The following is a 21,457-nucleotide window of genomic DNA, read 5'->3' on the forward strand; positions in this document are numbered from 1 at the left end:
TTATTTTAGCTAGAATTAAAGCAGTTTTTAATAATAATAAAAAAAAACTTAAGGTCAAAATTATTAACCCCTTTAACCAATTTTTTTGATAGTCTACAGCAGGGTTTTTCAACCTTTTAGGACACCCCCAACCCCCTTCAGCTTTAAATATGAAAAAATGATCAAAACTCTCTGGTCATTTGTTATGCGAGCTGCTGTTGTTCAAATTCGATTCAATAATCTATGCTATTGTTAGTAATAATCTAATCTATTGTTCCAATAAAATAACATTTTACTCAAATATAGTACATGACTAATAAATCTAGCTCATTCAGAGAGACTGAGAATTGTAAATTATATATATATATATATATATATATATATATATATATATATATATATATATATATATATATATATATATATATAAATAAATAAATATATATATATATATATATATATATATATATATATATATATATATATATAAATAAATAAATAAATATATATATATATATATATATATTTATTTATTTATATATATATATATATATATATATATAAATAAATATATATATATATATATATATATATATATATATATATATATATATATATATATATAAATAAATAAATATATATATATATATATATATATATATATATATATATATATATATATATATATATATATATATATATATATATAAATATAATGTAAAAATGCACACACACACAATTACTGAGTAGCTTAGTCAAATTCATGGACTAATGGACTCATTCTAATGAATCCTTGGGTGAATCTGACTCGCTGAACAGCAAGTCACCATAACTTTTCCTCACTGACATGACTAAAATGATTGTTTTGTGCACTTAAATATATCATAAATCACTGCGGACTTGAATCAACTGACACATCAAGAGTTGTTCAATCATGTTTTTTGGGTAAGCTCTCAAGAGCAGTTACAATTAGCTCTTAAAAGTGTATATTCAGCTATCCTTCAATGCAGAGAACTGGCTTCTAGCTTTGGCAATGGTCAGCAGTGGGGAATGGAAACCATTAACAGCTTGTGAATGTGAGGCAGTCTTTCAAACTGTCAATTAAAGATCCTCTGAGCCCTGCTCTATAAAGCCAGAGCCAAGAATCCTAACTGAGGTGGATAAAACAGCACTCATCCAGCTTTTCTCACAACACTGAGAAAATACAGGACATTTTCAGACATACAACACATAATTATATCACATATTGCAACGTACCTTAATAGAAAATGAATTGATAGAACATTTCTATTATCTATCAGGTAAAAAGTGTCTTTAAAATGGTGTGCAAATAAATAACTTAAATGTGGGATCAAATATTAAAATTGAATTACTAAGTTATAAAATTATAATTAGAAATAAAAATTTACAAAAATGTTTTTTACCCAACTTGTCTGTCTTACAGGTATGTCACAATTACGATAAGTTGTCAAATAATTATGATATGATATAATATAATATAATATAATATAATATAATATAATATAATATAATATAATATAATATAATATAATATAATCATTCATTCATTTTCTTGTCGGCTTAGTCCCTTTATTAATCCGCGGTCGCCACAGCGGAATGGACCGGCAACTTATCCAGCAAGTTTTTACACAGCGGATGCCCTTCCAACCGCAACCCATCTCTGGGAAACATACACACTCATAAACTGCGGACAATTTAGCCTACCCAATTCACCTGTACCGCATGTCTTTGGACTGTGGGGGAAACCGGAGCACCCCGGAGGAAACCCATGCGAACGCAGGGAGAACATGCAAACTTCACACAGAAACACCAACTGAGCCGAGGATCGAACCAGCGACCCAGCGACCATCTTGCTGTGAGGCGAACGTGCTACCCACTGCGCCACTGCGTCACCCTAATCTAATATAATATAATATAATATAATATAATATAATATAATATAAAATAAAATAAAATAAAATAAAATAAAATAAAATAAAATAAAATAAATAAAATAAAATAAAATAAAATAAAATAAAATAAAATAAAATAATAGTTATGATCACCAGCAATTGAGCAGTTGCAGATTGCTGGTGATCACAACAAAAAAATCAGTGATGTGTTTGTGTGTTTGTCCGAATTATTGTCAGCTGTGTAGATTGCTGCAAGACATTATGGTAGTTGTAGTTCTGTTCAGTGGCCGAGTTGTAGTTCTCCAGTGATCTGCAAATGTTCGATCGCTGGAGATCATAACAATAATATATGTCAGTCAAATGCCGAGTCAGCAGGTCTCGAAACACTTCTGAAATGACAAATGTTTTGAATTGCTTTAGCCATGTGGCCTGGTGTTTCTAAATCTCAACACTGTATCGAAACGTCAGTTTCAGGGCAGCAATCCCTAATTGAAACTGAATATCAAGACTTTCTCAAATAATTGGATTTAGATCAAGCAATTATAAACAGACAATTAATTAATAATCATGACATGTATTCATGATTTACTTGACAAAAAAAGCAGTACATTATATCTTTATTATGTTAAAAATGTAAGCGACTGTACTTCAACAAGTTAAAATATTTTAATAAATAATATTCATAAACATGATAAATGTCACAGCTTCTCAAATCTGCCAATACAGCACACAGCAAATCAATCACACTTAAGGTGCCTTTCCTGCAACACATCCTCTCCTTGTTGTCAAATTATATAGCAGATGCATTATTTTGCCCATAATAATTTACCTTGAAAAATCAATGGCCTCATTTATGTTCTGTAGCCTGACATGACGTTTCAAATTGTTAGCAGGTTGCAGCTGTCTGTTCGACTACAAGGGCTACAGCAGATGGACATGAGCGCACAGAGTCAGACGTCTGCCAGTAGCCCGTCTCGACACGCATAAGAGCCTGTGTTTCTGGAGAAAACCAAATAACAGTGCAGAGTTCTCACTCAAAAATGTGTGTGATTCACTGTGGATGTGTTTTGGTGAAGGCCGTGTTTGGTGGGACGCCAATCATACACAGTGGTCGTAAGAAGAGGAGAAGAGAAATGAAGTGACTGGAGACGGTTCCACTCATCCAGCTCGGATTGTTCAATAGGCATTGTGTTTGAAATCATACGCCTTTTGTAATTCAATAATCCTTTGTGGTTGTTCTGAACAAATGCTGCTGAGAGGAAAAGTCTGGCCAACAAACCCCCCCATCTATAGTTACTGTAAAAACAAGCAGCAACGACAAAAGGTGCTTATATACTGCTTTCACGCTGCATGTTCGATTCCTTGTGAAATCAGAATTTACAATGTTTATTTTGCTAGGGCACATTGTTATTCTACAGGTGAAAAATATGTTTAAGCAAGTTAATCCAATGAAAACCATACCTGTCAATATTGGGATGTAATAATATTGGAAATACGGACATGTTTACATATTATAAAGTCTATTTGTCTGTTTACAAACACACCCACATCCAAAAGTATATAACGTTACAGAAGTTGATCTGGGAACAGTGTCTTTATCACTACAGAGCACATACATCGGTCAGCACCAACACTGGAATGATTCAAAGATTGCATAGGAAGGGCAATGGTCAACGCACAGCTTTATTGTAAATTAATTGAATGTGGCTGTTTTAACATTAATTTCAACATGCTTTCAAGCCAAAATAGAGTAAACATAATTCTCTTGATTAGCTTTTGCAATTATATCATATTTGGGACTGGCTCTTTGATGCTACTTTCACTTTTCATAGAAAGATTATGGGAAAAATATGGGAAAATACTCAAACGGGATGATGGAATAGTAAAATACAAGAGAATCTGGGCAAAAACGGGAGGGTTGAAAACTTTTTTTTTTTTGGTAGTCAACAAACAAAGTCTGACCATTTGCTTCTATGTTTAGAGTGGTGGTCCTGTTCTGTTGGTGTCAGTTTGATGGATTTAGCCACAATATTCTTAACCATGCCAACCCACTTGTTTGCTACAAAAGAGTGATGCACAAAAGAAGGTCCCACCCGCAACTGAATTTCCCATTGAAAGAACATCAACACACTGGAATTAAAACCTTTTTTAGACTTTAAAGGAATAGTTCCTCAAAAATATAAATAAATATGTGGATGAACATTTTGATCAATTTTAAGTAATCCACTTTACCCTAGTGGACAAATAATCAGTAATTTTAAGAAAAATCATATGCTGTTTAAATATAAATTTGGATCCTGGTTGATCTCTACAAAGCAATTCACAATCTCCTCATGGTGTATCCTTGTTTGTAAGTATTCCTTTAATAAGGGAGTTTTGTCCTTAGCTCAAAATAACGAAATAAAGGTACAAATGCTGTCACTGGGGCAGTACCTTTTTAAAAGATACACTTTTGAATTTAAAGGTGCCCAATGGCACTTTGAAGTACACATTTGTACTTATTAGGTATTAAGATGTACCTTTTGATAAGGAGCCTCCCCCAGTGACAGCTTTTGTGCCTTTATTTCTAAGAGTGTAGTAATTAGCCACCAGGGTGTATCTATGAGAACTAAATGTTTCCCTGTGAGCCATTTTCCAGGTTGCATTTGCACTTCCACCAGGAACTCTGAAAGCCCACATGCTGGCAGATGTTCCAGCAAAATCAAGTGCAGAATTTAACAAATGTTTTTTCAATTTGTTAGTGTTTTCATATTTGCGTCTTCTTAAAGCGTGTTTGAGCTTTCTTGGCCAATGTCGATTTCTTTAAAAATGAAAGCTGACAATGAGAAACCATACAGAGAGCAGCTTAAGTTCCTGCTCTCAAAGCCAGAAACTAGTTCAAACACTGGTAGGCTGCATTACAATCAGGACTGGGAAGTGAACATTGTGTTTATTACATGTTTTCACCCTATGATCTTAGATGTCAAAGTTTGAATCCCAGCTTCTCAGTCCACTTGAACATGTCGATTAATGTTGATGAATGAGGCCACTATAGATAGAAGGCAGTTGTGTAGCTGTTTGACTGATTTTGTTCACATCCATCTACTCTACATTATTGATAGATTTTTACATGACGTCCCACCATTAGGAGAACGCCTTGGTGGGCAAAAAATTACTGTGTCCTGCTGACCGCCAAGTCATGGGTTGAATGATTTATTCTTTTTTTTAGCCAAAAGTCAGATAATTGTTGTGCAATACGATATATTTTTACTAACTAATGCGGTGACCTGTCTGGGCTGTTTCTCTACGCGTTTCCCTCATTGAAATCCAGCCAGAAAGGAGACATTTAAGGATTTGTGATGAATAGTAGCATTAATGGCTGACCCATGACAATATGGTAACTGTCAGTACATTTCTATGCTTTGTATACAGTTTCTATTCTAATTTGCAGGTTAAATGCAATTAAAGTAGTCAAAGCAGGGGGAATCCACTTTAAGCTACTACGCCCTCTACTGCTGAAATCAGCTTCCAGAAATGATCAGATGTGCTCCAACATTAAGCATATTCTAATCAAGACTTAAAACACATCTGTTTAGCATCTTTATTATGCCTTTCTTTTCTTTTTCATTCCTTTAAAAACCTGTTTGAACACATTCTAATCTGTTTTCAATCTGTTTTTAATCTATTTTATTATTTGTTGTTTTTGTTTTCTCACAGTTGTTTATGTAAAGCATTTTGAATTACCGTTGTGCATTAAATGTGCTATATAATTAATTTGCCTTGCCTTGTCCAAATTCGAAATGCAAACTAAAAGCAAAAGAACATGATGCCAAGCATAAAAGCACTTACTTTACGCACTATAATGCCATTACCAATGACTAAACCGGTCAGGAATATCCATAAGATAGATGCACACATGACTGAATTGAACCTCTGACAGGGACATGGTGGTTTTAAATGACTGAAAGATCACTGCTGGTGCAGTATATGGATTGCAAGTGCTCACAATTCACATTTGTGATCATATCTCTGTTTTGTTCTGTTAATATGTGTTACAATATTCATAGCTTGAACAGATGAAAATATGACTGGTTTGTTCTGTGTTTCTTTGGAGATCCTAGTGTAGCTGCCATTATGGCCCATTGTTTTTTTTGCCCTCGCACAGGTCACGTGACTGAAAACTATCAATAAAAGCAAACTAATTCTTTAATATTTCTGAATGCATCTAGAAGTGGTCGAAAGTGAATCTCATTCACACCTGGACTGTAAAAAAAAAAAATGCTGGATTCCACACAATTCATATTATCCCAACACAAATCGATTAATTTAACTTAATCATTTCTACAAATATAAGTGGATTGAAAATAAAACAATTAAGTTGTCCCCACTAAAAATTAAGAGTTGTGTCATTTTAACACATTTTAAATAAATTGTTTGACCAATCAGCAACAGTCATTATTTGAGTATGTGCTTTTAATTTTCTACTTGTGATTGGGTCTTAAAATCATCAAACAACATCTTAAATGGATAGTTTTGTAAGAAATGAAAAAACTAAAAAAAAGGTCAGTGAAGTCTTCCTTTAATACAGTAAATAAGCCCTCTGACAGATTTCTTGGTCAATTTAAAGATGGCCCAAAGCCAGTGGAAATCAGTAAGCGCTTGCAAAAGGCATCGTTCAGGTTAATTCGAGCGGGAAGACATCTATGAAATCCAGCTGGGAGCTTAAAGCAGCAGCTCGGTTCCTCTGACTCTCGTGAGAATCACAAAAACTTTTCTTCAATCCAGGGCTACAGTAGGTGCTGTTTTAATGACCTCTTCCCTCAAAACCCTTACCAGTTCCCAAAATCTCTTCCTGAGAATAGCAGCTGGGGCTTATTTCCCCTCCTTCTCTCTGGGTAAGTGGTGAGGGGAAGTGATTGCTTGTTTAAACAGCAAGCGCAGGGCTGCCCCCATGATCCCGGGTTTCCAGAAGCTGAGGTTGACCTCAGAGAAACAGATTTCCAACATGGCAGCCTGTTGCCAACTGCTGGCCGACCAGGCCTCTCTTTTCTCTAAACAGCATCATGAGTAAGGATGAACGCAAATTCTTAAACCATAAGCTTGCGATTTAGTTTAGCTCCAGTGGGTGGCAATCAAAAAACTGAGCTATAAACACAGATTCGGAAAACATTAAGCGTTTTATGAGAAGTGCACTGGATTTGTGATAAGACAAGAAAATGATTGCTTCCACGATGATGCAACATCCATAAACGTATGGCTCCATGCCACATAAGCTGGAAATGCTGTACTCTGCAGTCGTCTGACTTTATCCACTTCATCTGTTTGTGTAGTTTGGTTTTATTGTAAGATATTTCATCCAGGTTTATAGTTTATGAAAAATGCTCTGCTCCTTTCATAACACTAAAATCGCTGATTACACATCAATCCCTAAGCAAACCAATAAGCCATCTGCACAATACAGATGGATAAAACATGGCAAAAGCAATATCTTTTTCTGAAGGATTTCAAAATGTTCTAATGTCAGGGAATATCATATATGACTGCCTTTCTAAAATATAAAAGTAGGCGGCTATACATTTCTGTGCAAACAAACAGACTTTATGCTATGTGTGATTCCTTAAAGGGATGGTTCACCCCCCCCCCCCCCCCCCCCAAAAAAAAAAAAAAAAAAAAACAACGACTGACTATTTACTCACTAATCAGGTGATTCCAAACATTCAGGAGTTTCTTTTTTTATTGAACACAAAATATAATGTGATGAATGTTAGAAACTGGTAACAACTGACTTCGATAGTAGAATAAACATATTAAAAAAGTCAATGGCTTTCCAACATTTTTCAAAATATCTTCTTTTGTGTTGAAAAGGAGGAGGAAACTTAAACAAGTTTAGAACATAGACTGTCAAAAATATGGATGCAATATCTGTAACATCACCCATAGGTTTCTAAAGAGCGCAAATGAAGCTACAAGTGAGCATGGCCAGCTGTCGCCATTTTGTTCATGCGTCATCATGCCGTCCAGGGGTAACCAAAAAAAAAAAAAAAGCCAAAGAGGCTACTGTTCTATAGCCTACAGCTAACCAATCTGTCAGATTCTGGAGTGTATTCGACCAGCGAGACCTAGCTGTCACTTAAGTGTCCACGCCCTAAATAATGCAAACTTAATATAAATAAAACGGATGAGTAATTAAAAATTCACCTCCATCAAAGTTGTCAAGAAGGGTAATATTCGCTATATGCACCAAAACCATGTTTTGTACCAGGCTGTAAACAGCTTTTATTCTCCTGTAAAGTTGTCCATTTTAACATTGGGATAAATAGAAATCTGCTCTATTGTGGATCCAGGCCTTGTGGAATTTTGATGAATTGCAGTTTCAGTTTAGCTTCAGTTTAGCATATTAGCTTCAGGAGGGAGAGCGGGATGTTGCTACTTGGTAAAGGGAATGGTGACAGAAGTAAATAGCGACAGAATTTTCAGATTTGTGTTTCCTTTAAATTCTAAGCAAGACACTTTAGAAAAATAAAACCTATTAAAATATTTTCTGAAACATTTTTGTAATCCTTTAATTGCCCCACCAAGAAAAATTAAAACATGTATGAATGATATATCGGTTTATGGTAAAAGTACCAGAATTAATACATATACTATAAAAAAATCTGAAAATATGTACTGTAAGACCAATTTATTTAAAAATATACTCAAAATAAAACATTTTTGAATACTAAATCACCGTTATTCTTTGAAGTATGCCAGAAAATATTTTAGATTCTCATTTAATATGTTTTCTTGTTTTTTTACACTAAAACATATATAAAGTGCACACTGTAAAACCCAACAGTCATCTTTAGCAAATGAAATGAGTGTAGTTATCTCATAATTTACTGAAAGTTAATGCTGCTCATTTGAAAAGAGTTTTGAATTCAGTGTTGAAGGTAATGAGTTAATTAAACACCTCAAGACTTCAACTTAAATGAAGTTCCCAGTACTCATATTAGTTTAACTGAAATGGTTTGTAGCAATCGGTTTTCTCAAACGGTTTGAGTTGCCTTATTGGATTTTACAGTGCTCCGTTGGTTTGAGTACTCTTCATTTATTGGGTTTTACTGTGCTCAAATTGCTTTGTTTTCATAAATATATTAAGTTCACAGTAGTCATTTGGATTAGTTATTAAACTCTAATGGCTTGCTGCAATCTGTTTACTCAAATGGCTAGAGTTACCTTACAGTACTTTTTTAGGTTTTACAGTGTAGTAGTGCAACAGGATTATGTTTGTTTTTTTTGTGTGTTTTTTTTTGTAAACCAACAATGCTGAAGTGTAAACCATTATTTAAAACAGTCATTCTTTAAATGATTTTAACAGTCATTATTTAAAACAGGGAAAACATGAAAACATGGTTAACCATTTGGTAGAGTGGGCAGTCAAAGGGTTAAATGTTTAGCTAATACTAAAATTAATTCTATTTTTTATAGTATTTAATATTATTTCTTTTAAACATACATTTTTGTTTGCACAGAGATTATGAAGTTATTGTTTTCCAAAACTTGCATTCTGAAACCCATTTTGTGAACAGCAAAGTTTGCATTTCAGAATGCTGTAAATACATTTCTGAAACATTTTTACTAGACATTTTTTTTTTTTAGAAACAGTGTTGTGTAAATGTACCTTTAGTTTTTACATTCTTTTTGCTAAAATGAGCTTTCATAGACACCAACTGTTGTCTGTCTGCTAGTATATTTCATGAACAATTTATAATTTTTTTTTTTCAGTGCATGCTGGTGAGGAAGTATGAGTGGCCACTAGGGATGTAACGGTATTGTAAATACCGTCATACCGCAATATTAAATTTTTTCGATATTACCGAAGTCGCATGACTCGGTAAAACTATAGGTCTTCAGAGAAAATTTGCTCAGGCGAATGAAGCGAACGGGAGGTAGCTGAAACTTCATTTCCCATCAGCCCCGGCGTGGCCATAATCCTTTGCGGTCTGTTGTCGCTACAGATCCAGTAATGCGGAAATGGAGTGTGCTGCTAGTAGCGGAGATGAAAAAAAGATGGAAATGATCGAACCTAAAGCAGTGTTGTCGCCGCGCGCGTGCTGAATAGCGGTGCTGTCGCGCGCGTTCTGATCAGCTGTTGTGGCGCGCGTATTGTAAAGCGCCGAGGCGGGGTTGAGCGCGCATACTCAAGAGAGGTGTTGTCGCGCGCCTACTGAAGGGCTGGACTGGACGGAGGTTGTGTCGCATCGCGGGGGCACTTTTGATCGTTTTGGAAGGGCATTTTCTATCCAAGACTAAAAAGGGCATGTGCACTGCACAGGTTGAGCCCTATGTGTGCACGTGCCTGCAAGTTGGGGAATACGACTAATAACAGTCATGGGGACTGCAGAAACACAGCACACTGTTCAGATTGATGCAGACATTGACTTGTACCGCAAAGAGACCTCTATCTCACTCATGGTTTGTCTTCTCAAGTGGGGGAAAGACAATGCACAACGTTACCCCACTGCTGTCAACATGGGCCAAGTCATATCTCTCTTGTCCCAGAAACCTCAGTCCCAAATGAGAGGGGTTTTTTCTGTTGCAGGGGGCATTGTAAATACCCAGAGATACCAGCTTTTACCAGATTATAATTATATGATAATTTTCCTTTAAACCCATCTCTATCTAAGTGAGTGAGTGATTAAATGTTGAATGTGGTGAGTTTTCAACAATACTAAATTGAAACTTTATTTTTTTACATGGTTTAATAATTTTTTTGTTATTAAAATTGAAGTTCCTGTTTCAAAGCTAACAGATAGATGGCTAATTTGTATGTCATTGACACTTTTGGCACTTTTTTGGAGTATTTTCAAAAGTTTTTTTTTTCCTGTAAATGTTTCAATAAATACCGTACCGTGACATTCATACCGAGGTATTACCGTACCGTGAAATTCTGATACCGTTACATCCCTAGTGGCCACACATATTACATTCTTCTATGTCTAAAAAGAGATGCATGTATTTTTATATAAATAGCATATTTATATAAAAAAGCATGTTTAGCAGCTAATCCAAGGAAATTTCCAGCTAGATTGCAGTAAAATGTCATTACCACACTACTGCTGTCTTTAAATAACTCATTTTGACAGTAGGTGGTGAATGCTTCCAGAGAGGAGCTGACTTGAACAGCAGAGGAGATTAAAAAATAAGCTCTGTTGAGCATTTAAGAGCTAGAAAGGGAGTTTCTTTGCTAAGGGGGTTCAAACATGTGCACTTTTCATTAGATATACTATGTGCGTCAAAAATCCCCCCTTAAAAAATCATAATAATAACACAACTGCAATTTATCATGAGATTTACAACCACAATATTAGTAGACCTGTCAGGCAAAGTTTCATTAAAGTGCAAATTACTTCATTTTGGTGTGTTAAAGGCATTCTGCCTCACACTCCCTGACATTTTATGACAATATTTCGAATGCTTTTGACATATACATGCTCTTGTCCACAAGCCTCCTGGAATCAAATGCTCTGGTGAGCAAGAAAACAAACAGTGTGCGCTGTGAGTCAGGGCTGGAGGAGGCTGTGCTGGAATTGTAGGTTCCAGCTCAACATCCTCCTCCACAAACACTATAAATAGAGCTGGATTCAGCCACACCTTCTCTGATGCGAGATCTGTGCTCAGAAAGCAGCCATAACACACCACCTCCTCTGCAATAATACAGCCCTGCTCAAAGAAAAACACAACACCTGGTATAAAGAGCAAAATTTGCACTGATTTGCACCTCTTTCTACAGAAAAGCATAGTTTATTTTATATCTGAAAACCAAAAAAGGTAACATAAAACATCCTTTTTTCTTTAAACTATTTGTGTCATTGATTCTAATCTCCTTTGGCAAAACAACATCTGTTTATCGATCATTGGGACACCATTAGAATTGGATTCAGGAAATAATTGAGACAGTTTATCCATTTAGACCAAAGCAAAAGCCTGAAAAGGAGCTTTTTACTGAAAATTCTGATAATGTTAGCAGGTTGTGCTATATTTACCATCTGCCATAATAACAGAATTGTTGTTTTAGGGCAAGGCAAGTTTATTTATATAGCACATTTCATACACAGTGGCTATTCAAAGTGCTTTACATAAACAGGAATAAAAAATACAAGTATAAAAATGTACAAGATAAAAACAAATTAAAATGTGTTAAAACAGGTTATAAAAGAATAAAAAAGTAAAGAAAGACATAATTGATGTGGAGCGCATCTGATCATTTTTGGAAGCTGATTCCAGCAGCAGAGGGTGCAGTAGCTGAAGGCTGATTCACCCTGCTTTGACTAAGATATTTAGAAATTAACCAGATTCAAGCTTAAATATTAAATAATAAAAAATAAAATAATAAATAAAATGTAATAAAAATAAGAATTTGCCTGTGTAAAGCCTATTAGAATAGAATTATTGAAATTATTAAATATCTGTAGTTTTTTTCCCTCAAGCTCCTTAATATCACCATAACCATATAATATCCATAGACAAACCTAAATAATTATACAGTATATATATAATATATATATATATACACAGTAATGATCAGCATATATCAGTACACCCCTCACAAATCAATCTTTTAAATTCCAATTTTTATTAGGAAGCTTTACAATATTATTTTTGTGCATATACATTAGATTAGTCAATACTGACGGTATTGTATGTAACTAATACCCTGAATTATGAATTGATTTAGTTATAATAAGCAAAGAAAAAAAAATATTTAAAAAAAATAAATAAATCACCCAACTAGAGTGGCACAGTGACTCAGTGGTTAGCACTGTCGCCTCACAGCAAGATCACTGGTTCAAGTCCCGGCTAGGCCAGTGTGCATTTCTGTGTGGAGTTTGCATGTTCTCCTCATGTTGGTGCGGGTCTCCTCTGGGTGTTTCGGTTTCCCCCCAGTCCAAAAACATGCAGTATAGGTAAATAGGGTAAACAAAATTGGCCACAGCGGAATGAACCGCCAACTTTTCCAGCATGTCTTATGCAGCGGATACCCTTCCAGCTGCAACCCATCACGAGAAGAAAGCTTATATTAGAAATTGTACAACTAAAGTTACATTTACACAACACTGTTTTCAACTAAAAACAGAAACAGGGCCTGGAAATTCAAAATGGGTTTCAGAATGATCTCTTTGTGCTTTATAATCTCTTTGTAAATAACAAATTTATGGGAAAAAATGGTATTAGATAATATTACAATTAAAAGGGGATGGCATGGTGGCTCAGCGGTTTGCACTGTCACCTCACAGCAAGAAAGTCGCTGGTTCAAGCCCCGGCTGGGCCAGTTGGCATTTCTGTGAGGAGTTTGCAAGTTCTCCCCATGTTTACGGGGCTTTCCCCCACAGTCCAAAGACATGCACTATGGGTGAACTAAATTGGGCACAGTGTATGATAGTGTGTGAATGAGAGTGCATGGGTGTTTGCCAGTTTTAGGTTGCAGATGGAAGTAAAAAAATAAGCTTGGTGGTTCATTCCACTGTGATGACCCCTGATAAATAAAGGAAAGAAAAGTGAATGAATGAATAATCTAAACTAATCAAATATCAAATAATTCTCAGTTGCAGTCCTAGCCATATGTACAATAGTGCAATTAGCAGTTCAACAAACAAGTTAATAATGTTAAACCTTAAAATTTAGATGTACTTTTCTTATCTTTCTGTTTTGCCATTGAAAATAATTCTAATTAAAGCCAGAGCTGAACATTTGTGAAGCTCAAAACAACACTGCAAAGTTTGATTCTTGAATGAATCTAAATAATTCATTTGAGTCAAAGATGTATTCATAAACAGTGTCCAGATACACACACTTACAGTTTTAAACACAATACAAAATTTGGGTACATTACTCTTGCTGCACAATAAAAAAGCAATCGCTGAAATTAGAACTTGCCAACAAAACACTGCTATGTGCTGTGTGTGTTTGTTTGTTGGCAGGTTCTGTGGTTGCACAGTCAGTTACACCACCGTTCTGCTCTCAAATCAGCGAAAATGCAGGTCAGTTATAAAAAAGATTCACAGATCAGCATCAGCACTTTTAACAGAAAAGCAGCGTGAGATCAGAAGTAAATGGCATATGGAAGTGCCATATATGTTTTGTTTTTTTTGCCTTGCACTCATCCACAGCCACATTTGTCCTGTCTAATTTTGGTGGCCTCTCTCTCTCTCTCTCTCTCTCTCTCTCTCCTTACAATTAAGGGTAAAATAATGATGCTTCAGCAGAATAGACGCAACCATTATCTACCAGAAGGAGATAAAGCACACCTTTGTTCATGGAAAACAATGAGAGCCATATTGGATCAACGTAGCAAAGCGTTCAGACACGCTCTGAAGGCTCAGTAAACAAATGTGAGGGAAAGTGGAGTCATAAAACTTTGACAGGCATCACACATCAAAGCCAAGCATGTCTATTAAATCATTTCAGGGGAATAATCCTTTTCAAATGTGCCGTGTGACGCCTGTCAGGGTGTAAATTAAAGGGAGGAAACTGAACCATGGCCAAGGTGGAAAACACCGTAGCCCGGTCCGCTGTGGTTTTCATCACCACATGAAGTGAAACATTGAGGAGAAGGTCTCTGAGGTAGGAATATGATTATAACTTGAAATTTCCAACTTAGTAAGTGCCATTTCAGGTTGCCAGGTCATTTCAGAAGAAGGGATGGTAATTACGCCAACAGATGCATAAATAAATTATAATAATGGATATAAAAGAATGTAACAAAATGGATATAATTATTCTTAAGGGTTCAAAAAGCCCTTGAGTAGTTATTTTATTTTTTATTTTTTTATTTTAACAGGTTTGTGTGTGTAGAGCATCATTTAAGACAATGTTAACCACTGTTAGTTTCTGCAGCGCGAGGATAAAGAAGGAGCCTCCTCCATTTGGCCTCTTTACTTTCTCTTTCTCATTCATTAGCCTCCATATTTAGTTTTGTTTGTTCCAAACACAGTCCTATGCCCCATATGGTTCAAAACCTCACAGGTGGACAAATCTAAGCTTGTTTTTAATAAAAATAAATAAATATGCATATAATAAATACTACTACTACTACAAATAATATTATTCAAAAGCAAATTGTCATGAATAAACAGAAAAAAGCCCACGAGATGAAGGCATGGAGGCAGTGGTTTTTTATTTATATGGTAAGTAATAATTTTCGGATATTTTAATCCATTAATTCTTTTTAATTTGTAAATATATCTGTATTTTGATCTAAATTCGGTGTGTATTAAGCAATGTGTAAGTGTTTAAGGCGCACAACTAACATGCTCTGTGCTGCGCTTTAGAACTGCTTTCAGCTGGTCTATTACACAGTCTATTTTAGTTCCTCAAAATAGCATTGCTCCAACAATGCACCTTAACACACCTCCATTCTAGACCAGCACACCCATGAGTTCACAAAGTGTCACAAATAAATTTGCTATTTAAACAACGTGGTGCAAAACAGGAAAATTAAGGTAGTGGTAGTTTAAAAGAGCAACCAATCGCGGCAAACAAGTCTTGCACCTTATTGCGCCGGGTGTATGATATGGCCCAGTAAGTTAGACTTAGGATATCTACAATCTAGTGTGCTCCTTAACAGTGATAAAATTCACATTAAGATATAAACATCCAAAGCTTGCGGTTTGTCTTAAGTGATCACTGATGTTTTTGATGTCAGCTCATACTTCAGTTTCAAATCTTCTTAACAATCAAATGCTCTATAGTAGTGGTTCTCAAACTTTTTTCATCAAGTACCACCTCAGAAAAAAATTGTCTCTCCATGTACCACCAAAATGAGCAGTATTGAAATACAGTAGCTTAGTAGGCCCAGTAAAGCAGCTACATCTCTGCACAGTCAAAAAATGTGGCAGAAATATAGGCTATATGTCAAATATGGCATATTATTTACATAATTTTTGGTAAATTTTGAAATGTGTGTAGCATGTACATGACATATTTCATTCCTCCGCGTACCACAAGAAGGAAGCCCGCGTACCACTAGTGGTACACGTACCACAGTTTGAGAACCACTGCTCTATAGTATCTCACATGCCCCACTACCTTTAATACGTTATTTCTATATGCTCTTGAACTGTCCCACATTGAATAAAAAATGCACATTTCAAAGCACTTTGCAGTACCTTTAAAGTTTTGCTTAGAGTTTTGCCTAAGAAGGCTATAGGACCAGCTCTGATTTAACCACATGAGAATTTCCACTGCAAAATCAATGTGATCAAACATATTTTCAGGAAGTAATTGAAAGTGGACAAGCTCAAAATATTTCAGACTTCATCCATACAGTACATGCATTTAGTGTCGTCTACTTGTGATGGGATTAACAAAACCACATATTAATACCAAGTATAAACAGAGCCCGAAGGGGACAAGCACTAAGTGTAAGCTCTGATTATCTCAAATTATGTATTTCATTTCATCAGATGGAGAGATAATTTGTGGGTCATTAGGGATTAACAAAACAAGCATTATATAAAATAGCAAATGAGTCATTGATTACCTGTTGAAGCAAAGAATAGCGGATGCTGAATCCTGGGTCTGAGGGAAAGTATTCGTCAGAGACAAAGCGAACCAGGATTTGGTTCCCCTTGGACAACTGGGGTCCCGGAACCATCTCTGATCCACACCAACGACCTAACACCATCCCTCCAACAGGCTCCTCCACCTCCACATAATCATACCTGCAAAAGCCAACAACAGCATTGTTTTTAATGTACTTGCATTGTTAGATTGGCACATGTGGGCACTTATGTCTGAAAGACTTAAAGTTGAATTTCTAAACTTAAAGTTATACAATATTAACCCTAGGCGACACAGTGGCTCAGTGGTTAACACTGTTGCCTCACAACAAGAAGGTCACTGGTTCAAGTCTCGGATGGGGCAGTTGGCATTTCTGAGTGGAGTTGGAATGTTTTCCCTGTTCCTGCGTGGGTTTCCTCCAGGTGCTCCGGTTTTCCCCACAGTCCAAAGACCTATGCGTTATAAGTGAATTGAATAACCTAAATTGGCCATAGTGTGTAAGTGAGTGTGTATGGATATTTTCCAGTACTGGTTTGCAGCTGGGCATCCGCAGTGTATTACATATGCTGGATAAGTTTGCAGTTCATTCCCCTGTTGCGGCCCCTGATGAATAAAGGGACTAAGCCAAAGGAAAATGAATGAATGAATGATCAGACCTGTAAAATGTAGATATTTTATCAAAAGTGAGCAAGGAATTTTTTTCACAGCATTTCCAATAATATCTTTAATTCTGGAGAATGTATTATTTATTTTAGCTAGAATAAAATGATTGTTTTTTAATTTATATTTATATATAAATTAATTTTATATGTATTAAGGTTAATATTATTAGCACCCATAAGAAATGTTTTCTAATGACCACTGTTGTGCCATAAACATGATCTCTCTAATTTACCCGAGTAGCCTAATTTACCTAACTTTCCTAGTAAACCTAAATGAACAAGTTCCCCTTTTAAATTGCAGCATAATCTGAATATTATTGTTGTTTATAATCACTGTAAAAAAAATCCTGGTTGCTTTAAAATTTTAAGCTGAATCAAATTAACCTTATGAACCATATGAACTTATATTATGTTAGACTGGAGCGAGGCAGTGGCGTAGTAGGTAGTGCTGTCGCCTCACAGCAAGAAGGTCACTGGGTCGCTGGTTTGAACATCGGCTCAGTTGGTGTTTGTGTGTGGAGTTTGCATGTTCTCCCTGCCTTCGTGTGGGTTTCCTCCGGGTTTTCCGGTTTCCCCCACTGTCCAAAGACATGCGGTACAGGTGAATTGGGTAGGCTAAATTGTCCGTAGTGTATGAGTGTATGTGAATGTGTGTGTGTGGATGTTTCCCAGAGATGGGTTGCGGCTGGAAGGGCATCCGCTGCATAAAAACTTGCTGTATAAGTTAGCGGTTCATTCCGCTGTGGCGACCCTGGATTAATAAAGGGACTAAGCCGACAAGAAAATGAATTATTTAATTATGTTAGACTGACTTAAAACAGCTTCTGTAACTTATAAAATTAAGTTAGAACATGATTAACTTAGTTTGATAAGTTACAATGACCTAAAACATATGCTGTCAGGCATCATGTAAACACTGTAAAACTCAATAAGTAAAACTCTATAAGTTAAGGTAACTATTTGAGGAAACCGATTGCTACAAACCATTTAAGTTCAAAAACTAATCCTAATGAGTACTGTGAACTTACTCAATTAAATACCAAATTACTTCAACTTAAATAAACTCATTACCGTCAACGTTGAGTTCAAAACTCTTTTCCAGTGGTTAGAATTAACATTCAGTCAATTTTGAGTTAACTACACTCATTTCATTTGATAAAGTTGGGAAAAGCTGGGAAACACCCATACACTCGTTTATGCGCATACACTACGGACAATTTAGCTTCCCGAATTCACCTAGCGCATGTCTTTGGACTTATGGGGGAAACCAGAGCACCCAAAGGAAGCCCAGCCGATGCTCATACCTGTGACCTTTTAGCTGTGAGGCCTTTACACAGAATTACTTTCTCTTAATTTATTCTGATCAAACATCCCCAGTGAACACAAAACCCTTACTATTGACAGCAGTGCGTACATATCCAAAATAATATTCATACATTTTTTTTAATTATCCAAATAGTCCATCCTGATCTCACGAAACGCAAGTATTTCACGTTTTGTCAGTTTAGTGGCTAATTTGTACGAATTCGTACGAGTTGAGCCGTACGAAAATACACCATTTTAAAAAGGAGGCGTGGCACCCAACCCTACCCCTAACCTCAACCGTCATTGGGTGATGAGCAAATCGCACTAAATTTTATGAATTAGATCGTACGAGTTCATACGAATTATCCAATAAATCAAAAAGTTACGAATTACCTTGAGATTGCGTTGAACAGTCAGTTTAATCAAGGAGGTCTTAAGGACAAGCATCACTTTAACTAAGACTTTATTTTGTCCTTCATCTGAGAATGCCAGCAGCATCTGATCATGTGCACCTGTCATCATCACTGCCAGAAAGCAGAAATCCAGCATCCCATCCCTCTGGTTGACCACCAGCTCCATTCATGTGCCCGAACGACTATAAAGAGATGATGACCTGAGCTTAACACTGTTCTGACACTACACAGCAAATACATCACTGTCCACTATTCACTGTGAGGAAAGGGAAAGCTAACGGCTACGAGCAGGTCTAATGCTTTGAGTGCTTCCATGGGGAACTATGGCAATGAGGCTCTTAAAGGCACACTATTAAACAGGCATTCAAACAAAGGCACAGAATACGGATGGGAAACAAAATGGGGGACAAATAGAAACCAGAGGTTTTATCATTGTTTTTAAATCTATGGCAATGAGGCAATTTACAGCCACACTATTAAACACAGACATTCAAATAAAGGCAGCGAGTAAATTTGGGAAATGTAGAGGAGGGAAAGGGAGAAATGGAGGGAGATTAAATGCTTTAGAGAAAGTGAAGAAAGGAAAAGATTAAAGGCTATGGACATGTAAGATTGTAAAATTATATTTATCTTTATTTGATCTCAAGCTAATATGCTAACGCATTAGGCTTTTCATAAGCTACAATAGCTGTGACCTAGAAATCCATCCTCTCAAGCATTTAATGAAGTGAATAAGCTACGACCCAAAGCACAGCTAAATGCATTAACTCAATCACCCAGATCCCGCAGAGAACACTAGAGCTAACGCTATCTGTTATCATGACATACAAAAACATATTGGATTCTGGGATTGCTCAGGTGTCCCAAATCGCCGCTCTGCAACAGACGGATTGTTTTGTACTACATCTTTTTTTTGGTGGGAATCACAGGTAATCAAATTATATAAAATTACTCAGGAAAAATAGCAAAATTACATTGGCTAGCGTTTCAAAACATGCATCTCTATAGAAAAGTGCTTTGCTTAAACAGCAAATTCATATGGCACACAAGGGGAACTGGTCAAGAAACAAAAAGCACCTGCTGAAATAATGGCATCGTTTATTTTAACGGTCCATAAAGTGTCTGTTTTAGCACCAACTTCACTAAGGGAATTATGGTAATGATGTAAAGATGCTTGAATTGAACTTGAGTTATGTTCCCAATCTGACTGCAATCTGTAGAGTGCAAAAACATAAATAAGATGGAAACCGAGTCTCATATACATACACATGCAAGCGTATGTATTATGTAAAAAAGTGGATTAAATCAGCTGTCTATAAAGTTTCTCATTTATACATAATCATTACATTAAATATACATTTATTTAAGTCTGTGTGCACAAAATTAAAATGGAAAACCAACACTAAAACACACGCACACACACGCACGCACACACACACACACACACGCACACGCACACGCACACACACACACACACACACACACACACACACACACACACACACACAAAATGTTCTTTAAATAGTTTGATTTCTAGTTTTTTTTTAGTTTACACTGGCGTTTTACATTATGAATGGATATGAAAAAACAACATGACAAAAAAGCAATCTATCAATACTTGAAATGAAAATAAAAAGTATAAAAATATTTTTTGTTATTAAACTTATTGAAAAATATTATACAATATTGCTGTTTTTACTGTCATTTTTGATCAACTAAATGCAATCTTTGCAATAATGGCATGGTAAATATGTAATAATCATTTTTAAATACAATCTAAGCAATAAATCCATATAAATCCAAATAAACATTCTTGTCAAAAAAAATGTCAGCTTATTACTGTTAGCTTATTTATTTGAATAACCAACCTAGACTATTAAAATGTAAAATAAAGTAACTTTAAACTTACATTAAGCAGCAGAGTAAGATTTTCAACAATAAAAGTTATCAAATGCAGAACTGTAAATGAACAGAAAACACTATGGGCTGTATCATACACCTGCCACATAAGGCGCAAGACGTGTTTGGCATGATTAGTTGTTATTTTCAGACCAGCGCAATGTTATTTAATAAGCAAATCCATTTGTGCTACTTTGTGGACTCATGGGTGTGCCAGTCTATAAAGGAGGTGTGTTAAGGTGCATTGTTGGGGTGTTGCTATTTTGAGGAACTGAAATAGACTGTGCCATTGACCAACTAAAAGCTGCTCTAAATTCCAGCGCAGAGCGTGTTAGTTATTCGCCTACGCAGGTCCAACTGCTAACACATTGCTTAATACACGTGATGTTCAGCAATACACGGATATCTTTACATATGAAAAAATTAAAGGACAATTAAAACAATTAAAATGTTACAAAAATTATTATTTTCTACATAAATATAAAAACCCCTAACTCTATGCCCTCATGTCTGGGGGCTTTTTCAGTTTATTCATGACAGTTTGCATATAATTTTTTTTGAAGAAGCCATGACCATATGGGGCATAAGAATAGGACGTGTGTTTTGATATAACTCAGTTTTTCGTCATTACTGTTCAATTATTAATTTGCTGGAAATTAGAACTGACATCAGAAATAGTTTTGAAACAAATCTTTGCTCTTAAACGAAATTAAATATGTAGGCAAATGGATGTCTTGAGTGGAGTGTGTACAACACTGTTTCC

At 35.7% G+C, this 21,457-nt stretch overlaps 1 protein-coding gene across 7 annotated transcripts in view; it reads right to left on the reverse strand.

The window, feature by feature from the left end:
• The window catches only part of pdgfc (platelet derived growth factor c), a 298,659-nt gene that overhangs the window by 10,539 nt on the left and 266,663 nt on the right, over window positions 1-21,457 (reverse strand). For all 7 annotated transcript variants that reach the window (XM_073922101.1, XM_068213387.2, XM_073922102.1 and 4 more), the window contains one exon: window positions 16,396-16,576. In XM_073922101.1, the coding sequence (XP_073778202.1) occupies window positions 16,396-16,576 (181 nt within the window). The remainder of the gene's footprint in view (window positions 1-16,395; window positions 16,577-21,457) is intronic.

This window comes from Danio rerio, chromosome 14 (assembly GCF_049306965.1).
Source record: "Danio rerio strain Tuebingen ecotype United States chromosome 14, GRCz12tu, whole genome shotgun sequence".
Classification (NCBI taxonomy): domain Eukaryota; kingdom Metazoa; phylum Chordata; class Actinopteri; order Cypriniformes; family Danionidae; genus Danio; species Danio rerio.